At 37.9% G+C, this 23,471-nt stretch overlaps 1 protein-coding gene across 6 annotated transcripts in view; it reads right to left on the bottom strand.

The window, feature by feature from the left end:
* The window catches only part of LOC577428 (pleckstrin homology-like domain family B member 1), a 77,846-nt gene that overhangs the window by 8,217 nt on the left and 46,158 nt on the right, over positions 1–23,471 (bottom strand). For 4 of the 6 annotated variants that reach the window (XM_003729333.3, XM_011680454.2, XM_030978001.1 and 1 more), the window contains 7 exons: positions 22,977–23,108; positions 14,527–14,664; positions 9,481–9,765; positions 7,331–7,441; positions 6,752–6,850; positions 5,062–5,296; positions 3,934–4,267 (listed from right to left, as the gene is read on the bottom strand). In XM_003729333.3, coding sequence (XP_003729381.2) covers positions 3,934–4,267; positions 5,062–5,296; positions 6,752–6,850; positions 7,331–7,441; positions 9,481–9,765; positions 14,527–14,664; positions 22,977–23,108 — 1,334 coding nt within the window. The remainder of the gene's footprint in view (positions 1–3,933; positions 4,268–5,061; positions 5,297–6,751; positions 6,851–7,330; positions 7,442–9,480; positions 9,766–14,526; positions 14,665–22,976; positions 23,109–23,471) is intronic. The other 2 variants (XM_011680461.2, XM_011680469.2) reach the window with 2 other exon arrangements.

The raw sequence follows: 23,471 nt of genomic DNA, 5'->3' as shown, positions 1-23,471 counted from the left end.
GGGAGAAAGGAAAAAAGAGTATGATTCAGACAGACCTGCCAGAGTAAACACAAGGGCGTAGGAAAGATGAAAAGGTACAAAAACGGGCAAAAGTTCAAGACCTACGATATGTAACAACATAGACGAATTGGGAAAAAGAGGAAGGAAAGTTATATACTGCACTATTCAGAATAAAAAAGAGAAAGAGGGAGGGTGGGACGAAGTGATGGAGAGATGGAAAGAATATTAGGTGGGAATGTTAAGCTATTAAAAGTTACACAAAGTCAAAGACAGGAGAAGAGGGAGTGGAAGTAGGATAAAATTACCTATATACCGAAGAGAGAAGGAACAGAGAAAAACACATAGAGAGATAAAAAAAAAAAGAGAGGAGAGAGAGAGAGACAGAGAGAAAGAGAAAGAGAAAGAGAAAGAGAAAGAGAAAGAGAAAGAGAAGAGAAAGAGAAAGAGAAAGAGAAGAGAGAGAGGGGGGGGGGAGAAAGTTAGAGAGATTTGCATAACAGAGTCAGACACAGAAAGTGATAGAATGAGAGGGAGAGAGAAAAAAAAATGAGACAGGAGATAGAGAGAAAGAGAGAGAGAGAGAGACAGAGAGATAGGAGAAAAGAGAGGAACACAGAGAGCCAGAAAACAAACAGGCAGACAGAGAGCAAAGTTATGAAAGAGAACCGAGGGAAATGATCTATGTACTAGGAAGTGATCCACATATCGTGCAGACACGGTCGTAATCCTATACGCAACCAGGGATCATAAGCAATCACGACCGGAGCAGACTGACAAACGTCCTAACACGACGGAAACAACAGGCAACATCTAGGAACGGGCAGGGGAAACAGTCTGCCCTCAGAACAATCCCCTGAACTAGATGCAGATCAAGGACTACATGTATGTACAACCAAAGCGGTGGTCTACAATTCTGAATAATTTTTAACAAGCCACTCAAAGATATTCTTTTTAGGTGCCTTTTAGGGCCTTGGACTCGAAGGGAGCACAGCACAAAGAAAGAGAAAAAAAAAAATTAATTAAAAAAAAAAATCTTTTAGGGAAGAAGTGTGCCCCTATGCCCCCCCCCCCCCCCCCCCAGGTACGCCACGGCCTAAGCCCCCAAATGGAATTAACAATCGTCTGCTGACAGCGAGAGAGGCATTGACTCTATAAAGAAATATGTGTTACTGCCCTTCTGGCTCACAACAGAGACAAGGCACAGCATCCACACTCCACAGATGTGACTCAACTGTCTGGGAAGGAAGACATCACAACTAGATGGTTTATTAGTCGTGACTGGGTATTTTAATGTCTGGCCATTCATGACTGTGTATTCTCGCTCGCTTTAAACATGTAGCGTACATGTAAACAAAAAACTGTTGGCCTAAAAGAATCTGGATATGCACAATCAGTAAATGGAATCTTGGATTTCAGCTTCGGTGGCACAGCAGTCATCATCATTCAGATATATTTGGAAAAAAAAAAATCATATCTGGGAAGGAAATCAAGGAAAAGTAAATTTCTAAAATAATAAATTTTGCAGTATCCATGCTTATGAACAGGGAGTAGCCCAGCCATACAAAATACCCCCCCCCCCAAAAAAAAAAATGTCTTTTTGGAAGTGGTCAAGGAATATGAATACTGGTATTGCAAATTAAAGAACAATAAAAAATGCAGTATCTTAATTTATGAATCAGGCTAAAAACATTCCCTATTCTTTTCACTGGTCAAACATTTTTGGCTATCAAAACCTATTTGCTCTTGATGTTTTAGAATTTATGTTTACAAATGGGGCTAAAGATGACATGGCTCGTGCAAGTAACCCTGTCAGCTAGCCAGCCATGCGCCGCTAATTTCCAGTTTCCTACGTGCATCCCACACCGAGTAAAATCGGAACCATGCATTGTGATCATCCACTAGTTCAAGGACATCATTAATACCTATTGGGCTACTCGTCTGTAATGGGATTAAGGCAAAGAGGAAAGGGGAAGGGGAAGAGGATTAATAGGGTGGCCTTACAGGGGGGATTAGCCTATCCGCTCTGTACAGTTATTTACCAAGGACATATTTTTTAACCAATTGTGTACGGGGACTGGGTGAGCCGGTACATCATACCTTCGGGAATGGGAGAGTTCAGAAATCAATGGGTGACCCCCAAAAGACTGTCTTTGATTCCTTAAAGCCACACTGTACTACTTGTAGCTACTTGCTCCCTCTATATAGAAAACCATGCCTAATCGGTGACCATTGGTCCCCTATGATCCTCTTTTTCTTATGTTAATTGAGAGCCAAGTTGATGAGCTAACCACCTGTCAGTGACCTGGCAGTGTGGTCTAATCCCTCCTATAAACTAGTACAGATGAGCTTTAAGAACTTTACTCTGCACTGCTCATGAAGTTAATCATTGTCTATTCAAACTGAGTGGTTCCTGTCTTTAAGCCGAGGAGAATGAGTCCATCCCGTCGATGGATCAAGTCTTGTCTCTGCTTCCATTACAACTCAACTACACATATTTAATTTTGATTTGACGGTGGGTCGTTTTACCCGACCGCTAAGAAATCATGTGTATGCTCATAAGTAAGCAACCAGGGGATGGACAAGTCCTTTCCGAGGGACTTGGTAATGAGGATTAATGCCTTACCAAAGGGCACTATAGCGCATCGTCTTGGTGTTGAACCTGGGACTTCCCGGTTATGAGACTATTGCTCCATCACTGAGCCATCTTGTCGTCTCAAGACGGGAAGGCTCAGTTAACTGTTCGGGGACTGGGTGGAGCTTTTTTTTAAGTAAGCCTAAGTTAACAAGAGAATTCAGTAGCCAATATGCGAAATACACGCACTGTCTTTGAATTTTTTAAGAATGCAACTCTGTACTATTTACATCAAGTTAACTATTAGTTGACTTTTGATTGAATCCAGACTGCGACACTGTTTGCAGTACATGTTCTGTGTACATTTCATATGTGACACAAGTTGATTGTGGTATTCCAATGTTTCTAACATTTTTCTACCAAAGCGAGCGAAAAGTTAAGGCATTGCCAGTGGGATCAGGGCGGTTAATATAGTAAGCCTTGGGGGGAAAAGAGAATTTGATACTTTATGGGTTAAGTAAAATATCAGATTCCCTAACAACTCAACTCTTGGACTGCTGATCAAGTTTAAATAACACATTGCTTTGGGGACCAGAATGATTCTTGTATCTAGTCTAGGGGTGAGAGAGAATTCAATGATTGATGGGTTAAAGCCCCACTGCACTACTTGCGCCCTCTATATAACAAACAATGCCTAATCGGTGCCTGTTGGTCCCCCATGATCCCCTTTTTCATATGTCAGTTGAGAGCTGATTTGATGAGATTACCACCTGTCAGTGACCTTGCAGGGAGGTTTAATCCCCCCTGTCCAAACTAGTAGACGGGATGCAATTTTAATTGGGGCCTGATTGATCATATACAACACACCGTACTATAGGATGACTCTTGAAAAACACGGCAGTATATGCATTACCATAATGATGGAAAGTGTTTTGAAATTCATATTTTGCATGAATTTGAAATTTAACCAAATACCACCACCACTTTACTACACCTATTGGACATTTATAACATCTTTAATACATGTACCATGTATAAAAGACGTTTCAAAAACTTTTAAAACAAATTTCATCAAATAATTCAATTCAAATTTAAATCAAATTACAGTAAAAGCTGCCACAGTAGTAAAAACAACATGAAATTCACCTGTCAATAGTGATCCCTCTAGCAGATATGGGTCATAGAACCTGTCAAGAAAGACCAACTTCCTAAAGTGGACATTTTTATTCCTGTAACCCTTTGGTGCCTTTCAAAGACATATTGAAATTGAATTGAATAAATAAATTGAATCAATTCAAACAATTCAATACAAACTAAAATCAAATCATCGAATAGAATCAAATCAAGGATTGCCTTCCTACCTCCCACTGAACGTCCGCGAAGGAGTACTGTGTCCCGACCGGCCCCCGAAGTCCAAATGCCCCTCGATGCTCTCGAAGCTCGACACGCTGGTGCAGTCACTGTACCCCAGCGAGGAGGGGGACTCCAGACGGTAGGGGAGGTGGGAGGGGGAGCCGAGGTGCGTGGGGGAGCTGATGGAGTTGTGGGGCGACGAGGAGGAGGAGGTGGTGGAGGTCGGGGATCTGAGGAGCTCTCGTTGCTTGCGTTGCTCCTCCCACTGGAGTTTGACCTCGTCTGCGGCTTTCTTGCGCATCTCCATCAGGCGAGATTTCTCCTTCTCGATCACTTGCTCACCTGAGGGAGAAAAAAGAAAATAATGAATACATAGTGAAGTAACAAACAACATGCTAAACTACATGGGCATATCAAGATTGAAAGAAAATTTCTGTGAATTGTTGGATCAATTGAAATTATATGCACCTAAAATAATGAAGTACCTGCCCTCCTGGGAACTGCTAAGTTTCAAGAGAGGAAAAGGACAGGCATTACTTGCACAGATTGTAACAATTTTTATGTTGGGAAAACTAGCAGGACTCTCAATGAGCGTTTAAAAGAACACAAAAGAGCCATCCCATCCCATTCAGCTTTAGCTGAACACGCCCTCAACACAGGACATAACATTGGATGGGAGGGTGCCCTACTTTGAAAGCAACTTCTGGTCAAGAAAGGTGAAAGAGTTGTTAAGAGGATTAATCCTACACAAAACAGGGACTCTGGATACCTATTGTCACCTATCTTTGGTCCAGTGAACGCAAGACACCAGGCAGCACTGAGAAAACGTGTGACCGATCAATATTGGCTTGAGAAAGTCCACAGGAGTGGACGAAAGCTGGCCCACAAAATTCAAAGTTGGTAGAAGTATCAACAATTACATTATATGATTATCCCCAACCCAAAATTTTCTGTATCACTTATAGGAATATTTGTGTTTCGGAGACTGCAGCGATTTTAAATGCTATGCAGTAACCAACAATTAAAATTCTACTCATTTGGTATCCAATGATGTGGGAGAATAGATGTGGGGAAACAATATCCATGATCATTATCAGATAGAGACAAAATTCTTTGTCAAATTGGCAAAGCCTTACCTGTTTCCTCTAGTGTTAGCTTCCTATGCCTCTCAATATCCAAGATGGTTGTACCCGCCCTGCTCAGAGCATTGTTAGAAGAGGCTGGGGACATCGATGGTGACCCTCCCTCGCCTTTGACCCCTGTGTTAGGGGTCAAAGTTCCTGAGGTCTTCCGTCTGGCGAGGTACTCGTCGCTCAGGGAGAGCTCCGGAGCCAGTCTCAAGCGACGCTCGGCCATGTCTTTGATCTTCATCTGTGAGACATCAAGAAGGAATACGATAGATGATTAATACGTTGACTACCAAGTTCTCCGATTCCAAAGGTCCTAGTCCACAAACCAATCACTGTCCATAAGGAATGGGTTAAGACTGGGCTCCACACTATCTTTTTTTGACGGGGGTCTAGGACCCTGTACTTTATAAAGAGTTGCGATTGATGAAAATTAATGTCAATCGCAATTGTGTACTTTACGAGATAGGTATAGAAAGGTGGTGGTTCTGGTCTATACCTTGATATAGGAGTTGCGATTGATTTCAAGTTGTGATCGATTTGAATCAATCGCAACTCTTCATAAGACGTGGGCCCAGATCTAACTTTATAGCATTTGTATGCATGTGCCCCATGTGTGGACTTAGATTTTGGGAACTCCTGTATCCAGGTTCCTGTTTAAGTCGAGCCCTTGGTTGAGTATTTAAGTTGTAAATTTACGAAATTATCGTATGACAAACTGTCTCTGGGCTACTATTGCTCTGAAGTCAATTTCTTAAACTTGTTGAAGTCAAATTTTCAACCATGCATCCAATGTTCCATTATATTTCTTTTTTTATCTATTATTATCTATTTATGAAATACTTAGAGAGGCGCTCAAACATCTGAGGAGTGTTTCACAAAGACTAAGATCGACTTGAGTTGGACTTGAAATATGGCAGTCCATTCATGCCACAAGTTCCTCTAACCATTCCTGCCATCGGTTTCTCCAGGTGATCACAAATCTACAGAATTTACATTTTTTGATAGTTCGTTACTGAAGGAAAAAATGTTATCTAAAGATCATAATTCTCGCTACCCCAAATAGCGATTCTGCCGAGATCCGGGGAAAATCCTGAAAACGCGCATTGCATTATGGGATAGCTTTTCGACATTACAGCTTCCTGTGCAGGCGTTCGTGATCACAACCCTCTCTTTCACGGTAGAGTTTAACGGCCTTTTGTGCTAAAGTCACTAATTCTGCCCGAAGCTTTCCATTGCATATTATAATCTGTACAAATTACACTGATTGGCATCGATTTTAGCGTGCGTGAAAACTCTGCACGGCGAACACAGGCGCTAGCGCCAGCGGGATGGGACTCTATACCGGAAGTTGTAGTGACGACCCGAGAGAGTGAAAATTACCTCGTCTCGCGAATTTCGAGATTTTCGTACCTATTTAGGGTAGCGAGAATTGAGAGACCAATGGTGATCGAGAGCAAACAGTGGCATGAATGGCCTGCCATAGTAGAAGTCCAACTTAAATCGATCTTCGTCTTTGTGAAACATTTCCCAGATGTTTCAGTGCCTCTCTAGTTATTTAATGAATAGATAACAATTCAAAATGAAAAGAAATATAATGGGTAATATAATGGATTATAGCACCCCTTGGTTCACCAACTAAAAATTAATCCACCCCAAACTCTGAATCTTGAACCTCAAGATGACGAAGATGTCTTACCATTTCTGGAGTGTCTTTCTGGCTTGGTAGGATGTGTCTTGAGTAGTAGAGGACTAGGTTGTTGTACTGCTTCTCAATGCTTAGTAACATCTTCTTCTCCTAAAATGATGAACAGATGGAGATGAAAATTGGATGAAAATATTGATAGCTTCACAGGGAGAAATAAGTCAAGAAAAAGTAGTAGTATATGAACAATAGGAATAGAAAATATATACAATCTTAACCTACTTTGCATTATTTCACTGATTACTAGCAATTTACGTTGTCACATTCCTGTAAACTATTTTCCCTTCAACTTTTCATCTACTAAAGCCTTTCTTTCTTCTTTTCTTTCTTCCTTTCTCTTTCTTCCTCTGCCTCCAAACACTCAATCAACTAACAATACTAATGATGTAAATATACATGCTTATATATTTCCTCATTTTCGTCAACAAATATAAGTTTCTTCTTGCATATACAGAAAACATATTTCTTCCAAAAGTTTCCCTTATTCTTGAATGACATATACATTAATGAATTTTGATTTTGATTATTGAATTTTGAACTTAAATGTTTACAAAATTTGATTGGATATGTTACCTTTTCTAAGTGACCTATGGCCGCTACTTTCTTCTTCTCGATGGTCTCTGCTTGTCTCTTGGCATCGCTGATGATGTAATTCATCTGCTTGTTGATGTCATATACTGTCTCCTGAAATAGAAAAGAAAAAAAGAAAAATAGAAAGTGACTATGATGTTGCTCTCAGCCCTATCTATTTATCTTCATGTTGCCCTTTAAATCGTGAAACCTTTTACATCAACATTATTTTAAAAAATGCATGTTTAAGATATTAACTGCAAACTTTCTTTTATATATGAAGTGAATTATTTGAGTATTTTAATTTGATGATGATGATGATGATGATAATGATGATGATGATGATGATGATGATGATGATGATTTGTAGAACAAAAAGTGCAATAAGTGCAAGAACCTGGAGGCACTTTATGTATTTCCACATAATCAATATCATCATAGTTATTATCTCTTATCCAGTAGACTTGAGTTATTATCATGCGAAAGAAGCAAATGTAATTCTTTTTTTTCAAACCCCTAAATGATATTTTTTATAGAACCTCAAACTCCGAGGTAACCAAACATAAAACAAACAATTACATGAGATATGAAAACAATGCAACATACAAATTGACTATAATCCTACTCAAAGGACACACCTAAAATGTGGATTCACTCGAATACCTTTTTTCAAACTACACAGGAGTCAGCAAGAGAGGGCACTTTAGTAACTCACAGTACCCCCCAAAAAAATCTTCTTTCGTTATAATTTGATGGCAATTAGTCATACTTAACTATTGTTACCAATGACTTTAATATTATTTTTTTTCTCCTCTCACTCTCTCTCTCTCTCTCTCTTAATTGATAATTATTCATATACTGTTTACTTTTTCCTTCCTTTTTCATTCCTAACAAAACTATATACATATACATCTTGTTGTAATGCTTCCACTGCAAATCAATCTTAAGGTTAACACTGAGTATTTGGAAAGGTTAAAGTCAGACAACTGACTAGCTATCTCAATACACTTGTTAATAATCAGCAAGGGTGTTTTCATCTATTTTGGCACAAATTCAGTCATGTCTCACTCAGCTGGTCTCCCTATACCATCCTCTTTCAACTGATTGCCAAAAACCATGACATTCTATTGTCTGCACCACATCTGTGTTCAATTTAGCAGGACTAAAGTACAAGTGCGGGTCAGGCAAGTGGGATCAAGTTCTTGTGCATGTTGTTGAGTATACATGCAATTGTGTGTGGTTATATGCTACTGCTCATTTTCAGTTTGTTCAGATATTAACTACCTGCATGTAAAGTTAATTTCAAATCGATTCAATGTCAATTTCAATTTATTTTTCCATTAAAAATACAATTTAATAATGAAAACAAACAAAGAAATCCATTGTAAAGACCCCGTAGAAAGCAAAGCTTATTTAATAGGAGGGGCCCTATACAAATACAAAGAAATAAATGAATATAAATGAAATTTGAATCAAGTAGTTCATATTTTTCAAAAAAAATTGTCATGGCACAGAGAAACCTGTCTATAAAGACCACACAACAGAAACAAGAAAAGCAGTCTTGATATAAGCAGCCTCAGGGTTTTATTTAAAAGTGCCTTCAGTACATGTTTCAATGGCAATCCTGTTCAAGGTAAACAAGAAGTGGGCTTTACAGACAGGTGGTCTTTCTATACTGTTGAAAGGGGGTTTCACTTGAATATAAAACCATCTTTAAAGCAACAGACAAACTGTTCAAAGGGATTTTAGAAACTTTGTCTCAGATTCTGAAACAAACTCCTGGATTTAGCTCATGCTGCAATGATAATTATAAACCTTTAGTTCAGTCAGGAACCCCATGACTTTTACAAGCCGATCGCCTGACTGATTATCCAGAAATTTGTGATTGAAATTCGAAATTTAACAGTTCCTAACAGTTTTTATAACACTACAGTCTATTGGGGAGAATGAGTATGGTAAAAACGGGCCACTCAAGGTTTTTTCTTTTTGAGGCACTTCGTGTTCATTTTGAAGCGCAATATTTGTAGGGCTTCAATATTACACCATATCAAAGACACTGATAACACGCAGGGTAGAGCATCTCATATTTAACATTGTTAAACAAGTAGCTATAAGTAGTGCAGTGGGGCTTTAAAGTCATCCTCCTTTCTCACCTTTGAGTTCTTCATCTTCTCCTCCTCCTCGTCTTCCTCCAGGGACAGCCTCTTCTCCTGAATCTCCTTCTCCTCCTCTATCTTGGCCTCGATCTCCAGCTGCCTGAACTCCAGATCCTCAAACTTCTTCCTCTCCGAGTCCAGCTGGATGGAGTCTCTCCGGGCCAGGGACAGGAGCTCCTCTTGCTCCTCCCGCGGCGAGGTCTCGATCTTCTGCTTGAACTCAAAGTGCTGCCTCTCCAGGCTCTGGAGGCGCCGCCGTGCTTCTTCGACGCGCAGACGCTCCTACGAATCAAGAAAATCAATAATTTGTTATGGTTTTGAACGTGGGCTTGGACTCTGTATATCAACGTATAGATCAGAACCACCACCTTTCTATACCTATTGGACATTTATAACATCTTTAATAAATGTACTACGTCTACAAGGAATTAATGTTGAATTCAAGAGATTGAAAAATGTTGATTGTAACTACCTAGCCAGGCAACTTGAGCATGCTACAGGGATCACACCCAGGTTTAAAGGGCTGTGAACAGTCTCAGCCCCTGGGTAATATAAGGCTTGGGTCAGTAGCCCAAATATTCTTTCTTTTAGGTTTCTTTCTGGATTGCTTTTCATCACTTGGATGGTTTCACCAGGACCCCGTTTCACAAAACTTGTTATCAATAACGTGTTACGATAACTGTTATAAGCTACTGAAATCGTTGCATTTGATTCGCTGAGAGCAAATTTGTCATAGAAATTTAGCGTTTGTTATTGATAACAAGTTTTATGAAACAGGGCCCAGGTCTTTGGAATACATTGAAAATATGTTGAAAATAGAAATAAATACAAAACGGATAAAAAGGCAAAAATGGTACAATACTACCGGTAGTCAATCACCTTCAGACAAAGTAGGGGAGGGGGGGGGGGGGGGTGGCTACAATGAGAGTTTGGTTTGATATCATGCAAATCATAATCGCTCTCTGTCTTTGTGCTTCTTGGAGAAAGGGATAACAAATACCAATTCCCTTTGAAATAAAGCTATCAGTAATGTACATGTATGCCGATGCTAGACTTAATTAGGGGGGATCCCCGCTGTGTCGTAGAATGGTAGGAGAAGGTCATTGTGCTGTGCACCTGAACAAGTGCACCGTAGAAACATATCAAAACATGCTCCTGCCCATTTAATGGTATATCACTTCTTCAGATACATATACATACAAGCAGATGAATAATCAAGCTTCGTGATAGAATTAAGGTTGAATCTTAACATTAAAATAGTTAAAATATAATTTTAGTATTGAAGTAGCAATTACTTCATTACTTTTAAAAAAAGAAGGAGAAAAAAAAAGAGAGCCCCGAAAAATGGTTGTGCCTGACAGACAAAGTATTGTTAAGAATATCAGTAAAAGTTATAAAGAACAGGAGATAGTATCAAGCTTGTAAACTCATTAAAAATGATTTAAAACAAATCTTAAATTATTGATATAACTTGCAATTGTTACAGAAGCAAAACAGGGTAGAAACGATATATACTTCCAGCATAATTATGTAGAGATTGCTCTTTTACTCTATTTGATGACATACAAGAGAAAAATCCCCCAATTTCTTTTAAAGCAAAATGGTAAAGAGTAATATTGTAGTATTCTGAACGAAAAAATAGGCAAGTTGTGTCAACAAGGTTTAAGGACTTATTATTATAAAAAACTGAATGTTATCAGCTTGTTAGCTGCCTCGGTCAGTATTCTGAATAACCCATTCAATCACTCATAAACATGCTTTCGACTAAATCAAATGATCTGCTTGTATCGTATCAATAGATCAAAAGAGTCAATTTTAGGCCGTCGATTGACATAGACTGGCGACATGAGCGCTTTCCCATATCACACTCATGTTACTCATGAGGTTTGTAAAGACATTGCTTCCCTTCAAAGAAAAATAGATTTCAACAGCTCTAAAATAGCTCCATCAAACAACACATTTCTCAAAAGCACATGACTAACATGAGCATCGCAATGTTTACAAATGCTGATTACCTCTTAAGACAAAGATTTCGACGACTCTAAAATAGAATCAACCAACTATCACTGTCCATTACGAAAGCATGGTGATTACACAAGCATCTAGGTGGAACATGAGGGGTATATTATGAATAATCCTTTAAGTAGTCCTGTTTTTTAAAAGAGATAGCAATAGGAAAAGCATCGAGTCGGCACACAAGACCTTATTATTCCAGCTATCCCCCTTCCTAGTAAAAAGTGGGTAATAGCATAGGATCTAGGCCAGACAGGAGAATGTATTATAATCCAAATATCACTTGTAAGTAGACAGTTCAAACACAAGCATCTGGTTGACGAGTGAGTTCACATTAAATCCAAACTATTCCTTTTTCTTGTACAGGAGGGTGAACATAAGCAATAAGTCGACGCAGAGAAGAATACAATCCTGGCTATTCTTTCCTTGCAAGAACACGGTAGTAACACGATCATCGGATGCACCTAGGACAGGGGACGTTTCTAATCCTGAATACCAGTACCTAGATTCCTCTTGAGAATATGATATCAACACAAGCATCTAGTCAACTTCCCAGGGGTGGTCATAATCCGGATTATCTTTATTCCTCGTGAGAGTATGATATTTAAAACAAGCACATGGCCAACACCAGAGAGGTTCTTTTAATCTGAAAAGTATCCCTTGTAAAAGCGTGTTGAAAACACCAGCATCTCTCCGGCACGGGATGTTATAATCCTCAATAACTCCATGCCTTGTGAGAGTACGAGGTTAACAGGATCATCAAGTTGGCACGAGGGAGGCTGTACTATGAATAATTGTGGTGTGGGCTCCTCGTGGCTAACTTTAGCTGAAGATAACGAGACAGCACATCCTAGGGGGTGTGCGCTGGTTAAACAAGGAACTGCTCATCGATGAGGCTAACTTTAGCCAGAGATAACTAGACAGTGTCCTTCTGCGGCAAAAGGTAGCAAGTCACTTCACTATGAGGTCAAGAATTAGAACAACTGCCAGAATACTCCACCACAGAAACAACCCTAACCCTATCTCTGACCCTACTACTAACCCTAATCATGATTTTAATCCTAACCCTGACACCGACTCAATCATAACCCTAAACTCCCAACACATTATCCCAATGCAAGGTAAGGCATTCTGCGGTAAGGGACCAATATTGGAGGGAAAGCCCCCCTCCCCTCCCTCCCAAAAGAACCCTCCAAGCAAATTTGAACAAATCCTATAGTCGATGAGAAAAGCTGTTCCAATTTTCATTTTAGGAAATGCTTATGAAGCAGATCAAGTGTCCATGGGTCAAACAAATTTTTACTGTGGTCCCTCAAATTTGAATATTGTCACAGGGGGCCTATAGATACAGACCATAACAATTCCAATCTGGACGCTTCACAAAAGATAAAAGTCTTGAGTACTGTGTATAGGGGTGCTTCTGTAATAGTAATAACAGCTACATTCATACAACTAGTGCACATATCCATTACTGGGGATGTTCAAGGCACCTACAAAGTACTTTCATTACGCCGGCTTTAGCCCAGCTGCCTAACATCCTGAAAGCATTCAAGAATAACTTCCTACCAGGTACCCGTTTACTACACCTGGGTGGAGAGTGGCACATGTAGATCAACGTCTTGCCAAAGGACATTAGTGCCAGGCTGAAACTCGAACCACAAACCATGTGATCTACAGTTCGGTGACGTATCTGCTAGACCACAACACTCTACACATCCACAATACTGGGTTTCTTGAAGATACACGGTACAAAAACTGCACTATGTCGCTTGAGTCCTTCTGCCGTTGAAGGACGTCGCATCCTTGTGGGTTGTTTTAACAAGAGGGAAGAGTCAATCCTGTCAAGTAACAACAGGAACTACGGACATGACGAGAAGGGCCAATTCACAGTGAGGACTGATCCCTCCCTTATCCCTTCAGTCGTGATTAATTAGGACCATCAAAGTGACCAGACAACATGCTATGGAATAACTCATCACAGACAGGGATACGAAGGGCTAGTGATCAGCTCATCTGTATTATCAAATTGGCAACACTGGTATTTTGTCTTTTTTGTTATTTTGTTAACGATTCACTTGCCCAGGACAGTGATTTTTTTTAAAGGGTGAAATTGATCATCTTTTCTTCATTCTAAAATTGGTAACACTGGTATTTTTTTCTAAAGATTATCTCACCCAGAACAGGGATTTTTGAGGTCCAAGTTGATCAGCTTTTTAAAATGAATTGGCAACAATTTTAAAACAAAACATGTCATGTTTGGTCGAGACAACATGCTATAGAATAACTCATCCTAGACAGGGATACAAAGGGCTATATTGATCAGCTTTCCTCCATTATCAAATTGGCAACACTGGTATTTTGTCTTAGGATTATCTCACCCAGGACTGTAATTTTTTTTTAAGGGTGAAGTTGATCATCCTTGCTTTTTTTTCTCAAATTTGCAACACTGGTATTTTGTTTAAGGTTTATCTCATCTAGGACAGTGATTTGTAAAAGAGTGAAGTTGATCATCTTTGCTTTTTTTTCTCTAATTGGCAACACTGGTAAAGATCAACTCACCCCGAACAAGGCTTTTCTAAATGATCAAATTGGCAACAATTCTTCTTCATTCTATGGCTACACTTTTAAAATAAAAAGTCATGTGATGGCGAAAATCATCCAACGACGATGGAAACGCCATTAATCTCAACAACAACAACAACAAGAAGCATGAGATGACTTACAAGATGATAAAGGGCAATTAGCAGTGAGGACTAAGCTCTTCCTTGTCTCTTCAGTCATAATTAATTAGGATCATTATGGTGACAAGATCTATCTAAACTTCTTGATAAATGGACTGTAAGGTAGTTATTGCCGTCCAAAATATCAAATAAATGTCAACCTCTTCTACACACTTCACAACTATACATAAACAACCTTGCTCATAAACTATAGCTATTTACAAAAAAATATATAAAAATTGTCTAATATCTATATTCTGAACGGTCCCACTCATCTATACACATCTATTGAATATCTAGAGAAACAGACCCTTTCTCGTTTTGTTATGGCATCGTATGACATTTTATCCTTCTTGCGTTTGAGAGTGCTAAAATGGGCCTCCCTCTCTTGAAGTTGACTGAGCTCACTTCTGTGTTCCCCCTCCAGTAGGGCCGCTTCCAACTCCAACTAAAATGGGGGTGTTGTTGGACATGCCAGACGGAGGGACACAGTGATTGCACAAATTGCACAGAGGGGGTGATGGTGGCATGAGGCAATGTATGTATACATCAATATCAATGGCAAGTATATATGCAAGACCATTGTGATGTCATGCAAGAACCATTGTGATGTCATGCGATGTCAGTCGATGGTGTATAATGCCCAACATGCATTCAATATGCACATCATGTCAACAAATGTATAAATATATATATATAAAATAAGGGATGTGAGATATAAATGTATTGTAAACATGCGTACATCAAAGTAAGAAGGAAAACAAGACAACAATCATTGTTACAATTAAAGAAAACAACAGCAACATCAAATATCAGGAAAAAAACATCATGATTTAATAGAGAAAATAGAAAATGGTGAAGAATTTGGATTAAAACAATGAGAAAACATGAAATTATTAGTACAAAATGTGTTTAGAAAGAAGCAAATATACAATATACAAATTCACAAAAAAAGACATAATTAATAGAATACAATATGAATTGAGATGAAAATGTTTGGATATGAAAATAAGTTTGAGATGTAGAAAGAGGACAAATATTTTTCAATACAATGAGTTAAAAACAAACATAAAAACAGAAGATGGTTAATTAAAAAGTGATGGTACAAGGTAAATGTGAATGACATAATTGAAATAGTTTAGTTAATGAAATGAAATGAAATTTAAGAATATGAAGGAACACAATCAAAAGTGATTTGAAATATGTTAAAACAAGCAGCAAGTATGAAAATTTTAGTTGAAATGAAAAGGAGTTAGGAAATTAAGAAGCATATATCCAACAATGAGACATAAATACAAACAAACATAAAGCAACATATTTAACAACACAATAACAAGGTTGGGGATAAAGAGAAAAGAAAGATTGAACAGAAAGTTAAGCATAAATCAACAAAAAGTAAAGAAAGCCGGGAAAAAGTCAATTAAAATATAAAGTAAAAATCATAGAGCAAAGTTGAAGAAACATAAATAGTAGAAGTGAAAAATAATAAAGAACACAACAAAATAAATTATGCAATAAGCAGAGAATGAAAATAAATCAATACTTTTAACAATTGATTATAATAGAAGAGAGGAAGAAACTCTTAGATACATTCTAAAGTTTGCTTGTTCACAATCAAGAGAAGAAAACAGATTGTACAAGATTTGTTTTCTTAAATACGATAAGACACAGTAGTAATTGCAACTCATAGCAAGGAATGAAGTAATTGAAAGTAGAAAAAGTGAAATGTATGATTCTATAAACTTTCAAAAGTAAGAAAGACTTGGTTTAAGTTACATTCAATTCTTTAAGCAAACCATGAGAAATATTGTTACAGAAAAGAGCTATGACAGTAGAAATGGCAAGCTATGATAATATATATCACTAAGCCCTTGTGCATAAATATTCCATAATAATTGTAATATTAGTATCACTGTAGACCCATAATCATAATTGTCCACTAACAATCCAGAACATCGAGATTAAAGATTCTGCAGGCCGAGGAACAGCATTGCAAGGAGACTGTGCTGAGAACAACGTCTTGCTTTTATTCTTCTCTCTGACCTACTCTATTAGAACAGAAGATATCCCATATGGTCGGGGCATTTTGACAGCGGAAACGATTAGGTAATCAGGTTGGCACATGTCGCTATAAAGGATTCAATGACGAAGTAACCAAACAATTTCATGTGTCACCTTAGGCCAAATGAGCGTCACGTTACTTCCTGAATTTCTGGATCTGGAAAACTGTTCCTTTTTTTGACAAAATGACAGAAAAGGGGAGGGGGGGGGGATGAACCCAGGCAGTTTTTCTCTAACATTTACTCTGGTTTGAATAAATGTTGAGTAACACGTCTGTTTCAAGTTTACGAATTCTAGTTTACGAAACTGAAATACAACTTCCCCTTTAAAAACCAAAACATTCACAAATGTCTTCTGAAACATGACCATGACTAGACCTGTAGATCTGATCTCAAATACGATGAGGCATTCTAACATTGCTTGCTAGGGACACAGGAAAATCCAATTAACACATTATAAGACACGCCAATTCATGTACATGTATTACCTTTCATACTAGTTACAATCATAGTGTATAAATGTTCACACTTTGCATTGCAGTAATTCAATTTATTCTAGGCCAAATTGTCCTATTTCTATAATGGTTGTTATGTTTAGTGCACTAATTAACCAGAAACTTTCATGGCAAGGTTTTTGCTAACAATCTAAAATATTGACAAACATAGAAAATTGTGCCAATCATACATTCTAATACTAAATCAATAATTCCCTACAAATTAATTATATGTATTCTTTGCTGCAATAATATGACATCAATAATGTAAACTGTAACTTCTACCCTTATGAATAACATTATTCTTACTGTTGCTATACTTGAATATTTGTTGAAATAACTATTGTAGGAATTTATTATGTAGGAATTTAATATGGTAGATACTTTTAACTTTTCCCAACCTGACTGTCCACTACTTTAATCCTATCTTGATGTGGTACAAGATGATATCTGTAAACTTAATGCTAATCCTATTCATATATAAATCTATGAGATACAAATCAAAGACAATTAAACAAATAAGTGCTCATTAAATTTAATTTTTTGGCAACATTCTGCCTCTGTAGGTGTAATTAATCTTCTTTTTCTGGAATTAGGATTTATCAATGAACTTCTATAGAGAACATAGAATGCTATGTGTACAGCTGAATTTATTTTCCAGGAGTTCTATATAATTATGAAGACTTTAATCCACAAGTTAATCCATGAATTAATCCAAGAGAGGAAGATAAGCCTAGGATTAATCAAAGCTCATTCATGTTGAGCTCACAATAAAACAGGTGTCAGACAATACTCAGAAGTTGTCTGTCAAGAACTGAAAGGGCTTTATATACCTTTCCATAGTAATAATACCCTTCTTGATCTTGGCTATTAATACCATCCATTCAGAGCCAAAAAGGCCTTAATTCCATCTTAAAAGTACATGTATATGAGATTAACTAATTTCTATTTTTTTGATACACATTGGTTTTTTAAACTTCCTTAAAACCTCTTTTGTATTCTCTTCTAAACGGGAATCACATAATGTGTATTTGTCATTGTACTCTTCTTTGTTCTGTACAATTCTGCAGTGGCATTATCTCCGCTATTGTTCAACCTGCTGTGACATGGCCTTTGTTATTGTTCAATCGATGGAAAACGGATTTCTGTTGCTTGACAAGATGAGTCAATAAATTCAGAAGGATGTTATTGCTCTTACTGGTAACAAGTGAAGGTCCTTATGCCTCCCAACAGACTATCTGCCCATTTTTTCTTCAATTGGTGTTTATCAAAGAAGTGAAATAAAGTGTTCTGTGAATATTTCCTAGAGCTTCTTTGTGTCTAGTTAACAAATAACTTAACTATTCACCTGTTTAACAATACAATCTGAAATATATGAAAAAGCGTTAGTATTCAATATTCCAGACAAAGAGTTTTCAAGAATATCAATTAATCAGTTGAACGAAAAGCTTAATTAAAAAAAAATGTAGACTATGTAGGATGCACAGGGCTTTGTCATTGGCCGAATTTTGTTGAAAATGAAGTTGCAACGTGCATGTACTGTGTAGAACATTATCATATTGTTTGAAAGGAAAAATAGTTTTGGTTATTCTGGGATGAACTTCCATGTAAAGGTAGTTTATTGAACAGAAATAAAGAATAAATAACAAGACAAGAGTATCCTTTGAATGATATCAAAGGGATAATCCAGATATTCTTAATAACCCTATAACTTGATAAAAACAAGCCAAGCCATTGTCAAAATCCATCATCCAATATAACAAACCGTAAATTATCACAAAAGCTGATTTTGTGCTTACCGTATGTTTGACAGAATCCATAGAATTAGTCCAAAACCCCATCGTAAGACACAATCTCATTGCCAAAACCTGTCGGAGAAAGGGCGATTTTTCTTCGGTGGGGGAACCGAGTTTCACCTATGCGGCGAGCGCGGAGGGTGAAGTTACCGTGAGGAGGATATACTCATTTAGAAAAAGGGCAGGCTTGAATTTCTAGCTATGAATTGGATTCAATCAATTAGTCATGAGGGATTTTTGCAAGGAGACAACTGCAGAGAGGAGATTAAAGTATTCTCAGCCGAACACATGAACAGGAGCAATCGATAGACTCTTCCAAGGAGTTTTAAAGAGGGAAACTGATTTTGGGGCATGTCTTTATGCATTTGCTTTCTGATTGTATTTGTTTGTATCGTAGCATGATTTTTTCTCCACATTTTTTGCATTTATTTGGTTGACGACAACTGCTCACTCTTGGCTTGTTTTTGTTAACTTTTCAAAACAAAAGGATTTTATTTCAAGATTCTTACAAGAATAAACAATCAGTCTAACTACATATAGAGGTGTAATTGTCGAGTGGATACGTTGTTGGACTGTGGATCTCAAGGTCTGCGGTTCGAATCCCACCGCGGCACTAATGTCCTTTGGCAAGACATTAATCTACATTTGCCACTCTCCACCCAGGTGTAAAATGGTACTGGCAGGAAGGAATTACTTGAATGCTGTGAGCAACAAAACCAGTAGCCTAGCAGAGCCGGGTAATATTGGGGCGCCTTGAGCACCTTGCATGGTGGATATGTACGCTATATAAGTATCCAATATTATTATCGTTATTACATGTGCATTTCTAGGCAGTAAATCTTACAGCTTATCATCACTCCAGAGCAAGAAGAGCATTAATTCTGTGTTAAAAGATTCAAGTCAATGCCCTTCTGTCTCCAAATAGACAATATCAATATCTTTCAATTTTGTTTTATAACTTAATATAAACTCAAAACAACTTGCAATCAGCGTAAGATAGATACAGGCAGTATTCAAATTGAAATAAACCTTTAGATCCTTAATGAAAGGAGAGAATGTAACATATTGCACCTTAACTGAGATTTTCTCTTTAAAGATACCCTATCATGCCATCGTATGGAGGAGTGAAGTGATAAACTTCTGTTGCTAACTTCAACAGCTACTCTGAGCTTTATATCACTACACCTAACAAAAATTGTCTATTAGTAAACGGGAATGACTATCTACCGATATGCTAGAAATGGATTGGAAAGTATTCAATTAATTGAAATGATCCGGGCGGGGGGGAAGTCTGTAACAAAATATGGAAGTCACGATGGGTGAAGTTAGCAGACACTTGCGGGGGTGCTAGAGGACGGGTTGCTGGGTGTTTAATCGCTCAGATTTAGGCACAGCCATTCTCACTACCAGATAGGAAAGTGTTTTCTAGACGTGTTGAAGTTTTCAAACAACAACAGATGGTTGATCCTATTCATTTCCTTCATTTTTTGCGCGCGTAAAGGAAGCCCTGTTCACGTATACTGTTGTAAAACCCCTCAAAAGAAACCACAGAAGAGAAAAAAAAAAGATGTATCAAAGATCATTTCATATTTCTTTATCTTAAATCCAGATTCTAGGGGGGCCCTTGCATGCAATTAATTTATTCTCAACTTTACTTGGGGGGGGGGGGGGGGGGTGGGTAACCAGTTGTATAAAATGGAAGAAAATCTTATGAAAAAGGGAATCTACATTGCGTACAGTGTTGTCATTATTTCCTTTCCCTCTCTACATTTCACCCCCCCCCCTTTATAGGTGACCCTAGCATTGTCACTCTTTAGTCATAACATATCCTTGTTTTGTTTCAATATAAAGCAAAAAATTCTACCTAATCTATTTTAAAAATTCTATGAATATCTATAAACTGATTATTTCTGTGCCTTAAAAACATAATTTAGAAGATCGCATTAGTATTTCTTTCACAAAAAAATCTTAAATAGGTTACCCTTGATTACATTAAAGCCCCACTGCACTACTTACAGCTACTTGCGCCCTCTATATAGCAAACAATGCCTAATTGGTGCCTGTTGGTCCCCCGTGATCCCCTCTTTCTCATGTTAATTGAGAGCTGATTTGATGAGATAACCACCTGTCAGTGACCTTGCAGGGAGGTCTAATCCTCCTGGCCAAACTAGTGCAGATTGGCTTTAAACATTTGAAAGAAGGGCAGAGTGACCTACATCACAAAAAGGATGTAAGGAAGGACTAATGACCTTCTTCCTCTAACTCCAAAGACCCCAGGCCATTTTGTATATACAAGCTACCATCAACAAATACTTAACCCCGGAAATGATGGAAAGCGCTTCCCCATTAGCCACGAAGGACACGGATGAGCTTGATACATGATGAACAGGAATTATAACAGTTGGGTCTTCTAGGGAAAAGAGTCAAAACTTAAGGTTCCCTGTCTCCATGAGCCAGAGTTGGTCACCACAGTTATTAGCTTGATCAGTTGTGATCAGACAGATACCCCCAGAACAGAGTAAAGCTGTAACTTAAAGTTAGAGATGCAGGCTAATGAAAATAGGCCTAATGTTAGGACACTAAGTTCCCTGTTCCCATGAGCCAGAGTTGGTCACTACAGTTATTAGCTTGATCAGTTGTGATAAGGCAAATACCCCTGAAATAGAATTAAGCTGCAACTTAAAGTTAGGAGTGCAGGCTAATGAGAACAGGCCTCATGTTACGACACTATGTCTTCACCAGCTTCCGAAGAGCATGTTAACAACAACCTCTAAGGTCACTCTGCGAAACAAAACAAACGTCTCTGTTCCACCAAACGGTAGCTCATCAACAACCCCCTCCTCACCCTTCCTTCCAGGCCCTCTCTGGAGGGTACAAACAGAGTGCCTTCTTCGGTCAACTCCGACCGCCTAACAAGCCGTAACGGGCTCTTTCCTGGGCGTGCGACAGGAAGAGCTTGGGCAAGGTTATCCAGTTAAGAGGGGTTTGATGATAAGCTCTTGGCCCAGATTTGGAGAGAAGAAAAAGTGGAAGTCCAAGATGCTATCCATTTCAAATTGTTAAACCATTTACTTCTGAATTCTCTCGATCCCATAGGCTTAATATGTGTCCCACCCGTTACCAGTACGCAATGGGTTTACATTGAAGACTGTACCCTATTATCTACAGTAGACCAGTCAGAATTTATTATTTTGCTGGTCAAAATGAAATTTGTCTTTAGTTCCCTCAGGCTCCTGTTTATGTTTTGAGATAATGTTTGACTTGGGCTTTCTGAAAGATGAAAGACTAAAACTTAAAAATTAACCATTTGAAATAATCTATTTCACCTTTATACTGGTCAGTTCACCATGTAAAGTCTTGGACTTAAATGTCTAGTAATGCTATTTACTATGTATCTTTTTATCGTTTATAGTTTTTATAGATCAAATCCTCTCAATACTTCAACATCATGGGAAATCATCTTAACTTCATTTACTGAAAGATCTTTTAACTTTTTAACCTGCATTTCCCAAAGGTTAGATAAAGCTTTTCTTTGTAATAATCTTTATCTGATTTCAAAGATGCTTTTAGGCACAATTGCAAGCACACATTGCCTGACCGAATTGCCTATCTCCAATTCAACATTTTCCTGAGTATTTTGAATAGTTTCAATTCTGCAATGTTGACTAAATCGTGATGTTGCTTTTTAATTTTATTTTTATGACTCTATAAAACCCCCAGTTTCAGCTTATCTTTAGGAAGTATCTGCTTTTTAAGACATCACAAAAAACCCTACTAGCTCATCTTTTTCCTGACTACTGTACTTTATCTTCACTTAAAAATGCACCATAATTTAATAGCATTGTTAACTTTTAATGGCCATTTCTTTAAACTTTTACGACTTGGGCGACAGAATAAGAAGTGAAATTTCATCTTTGCTATACTGGCATGATGATATTTTCCCCCTATAGTTTCAAATAGGTATCAACAGAGCTTCACATGAAACCGTTGTGAAACATCTATCTTTAAAAAAGACGAGGTCCCAAAATATATTCATATTCATAAACATTTTTTTTCTCCTTCTGTTGACAGAATCTATGGAATTGAACTACTTAATTTAACCAATTGTCTGCTCAGACACTTGTATCACTTAACACAAGATGTTGAAAAAAGAATTCACATTCTTCTGTCTTCTGCTCTCAAAAGACGAGATGCATCCAATGGTGTTTACTTAAGCTGTTGCTATATCAGGCAAGCCTTTGCCATGTATGTGAAATACATGTAAATAATAAATAATAAATAAAAACAGTGCTTATAAAGCGCTTACCACTGAAGTCTCTCTCCGATCTATAACAACTAGAATGGAAACGCAATGATAGGACAAAGGTTAAAGGAATAAAATGATGAAGCGAAAAATGAAAAGATAAGCACCTCTTGGAGTGTTTCGGTTTCCTGGATCTCTAAATCTTCAACGTCGATCTCTAGCTGTTCTATTTTCTTGATGGTCATCACCCTTGCCTCCTCCAGCTTTTGCATTGCCACTGATATCTCATCCGTACTCAGCTGAGGATTGCCAGAGGGGGTGGGTACAGTCATTCACACAGCCAGCATCACAAGGAAGATAGGGCAGGGCGAGCATCGGAGGGGGTGTGGAGAGATTAGAGGAATGGCCGTAGCAATGTCATCAGCATTGGCAGGGAGGGGGAAGCAAGTTGTAAGAGCATTTGAGTAGAAAAGGGGGATAAGAAGGAAATGCAAATCAAAATAAAGAGAATCAAAACAAAATTAGAAGAAAAGGGTAAATCATAAAACAACTGTAAAATTAAGAAACGTAAATTAAAATCAACTCAAAACATTAACAACACTTTGGTTTAACAAAGAGAAACTGAACAAATAGAAAGTATATAACTGAGGAAACAATTACAA

The sequence above is a fragment of the Strongylocentrotus purpuratus genome, unplaced genomic scaffold (genome assembly GCF_000002235.5).
Source record: "Strongylocentrotus purpuratus isolate Spur 01 unplaced genomic scaffold, Spur_5.0 spur5_scaffold_1, whole genome shotgun sequence".
In the NCBI taxonomy this organism is placed as follows: domain Eukaryota; kingdom Metazoa; phylum Echinodermata; class Echinoidea; order Camarodonta; family Strongylocentrotidae; genus Strongylocentrotus; species Strongylocentrotus purpuratus.
Note: the sequence above shows the minus strand (reverse complement) of the source record. Positions and strands in the feature narration are given on the sequence as shown.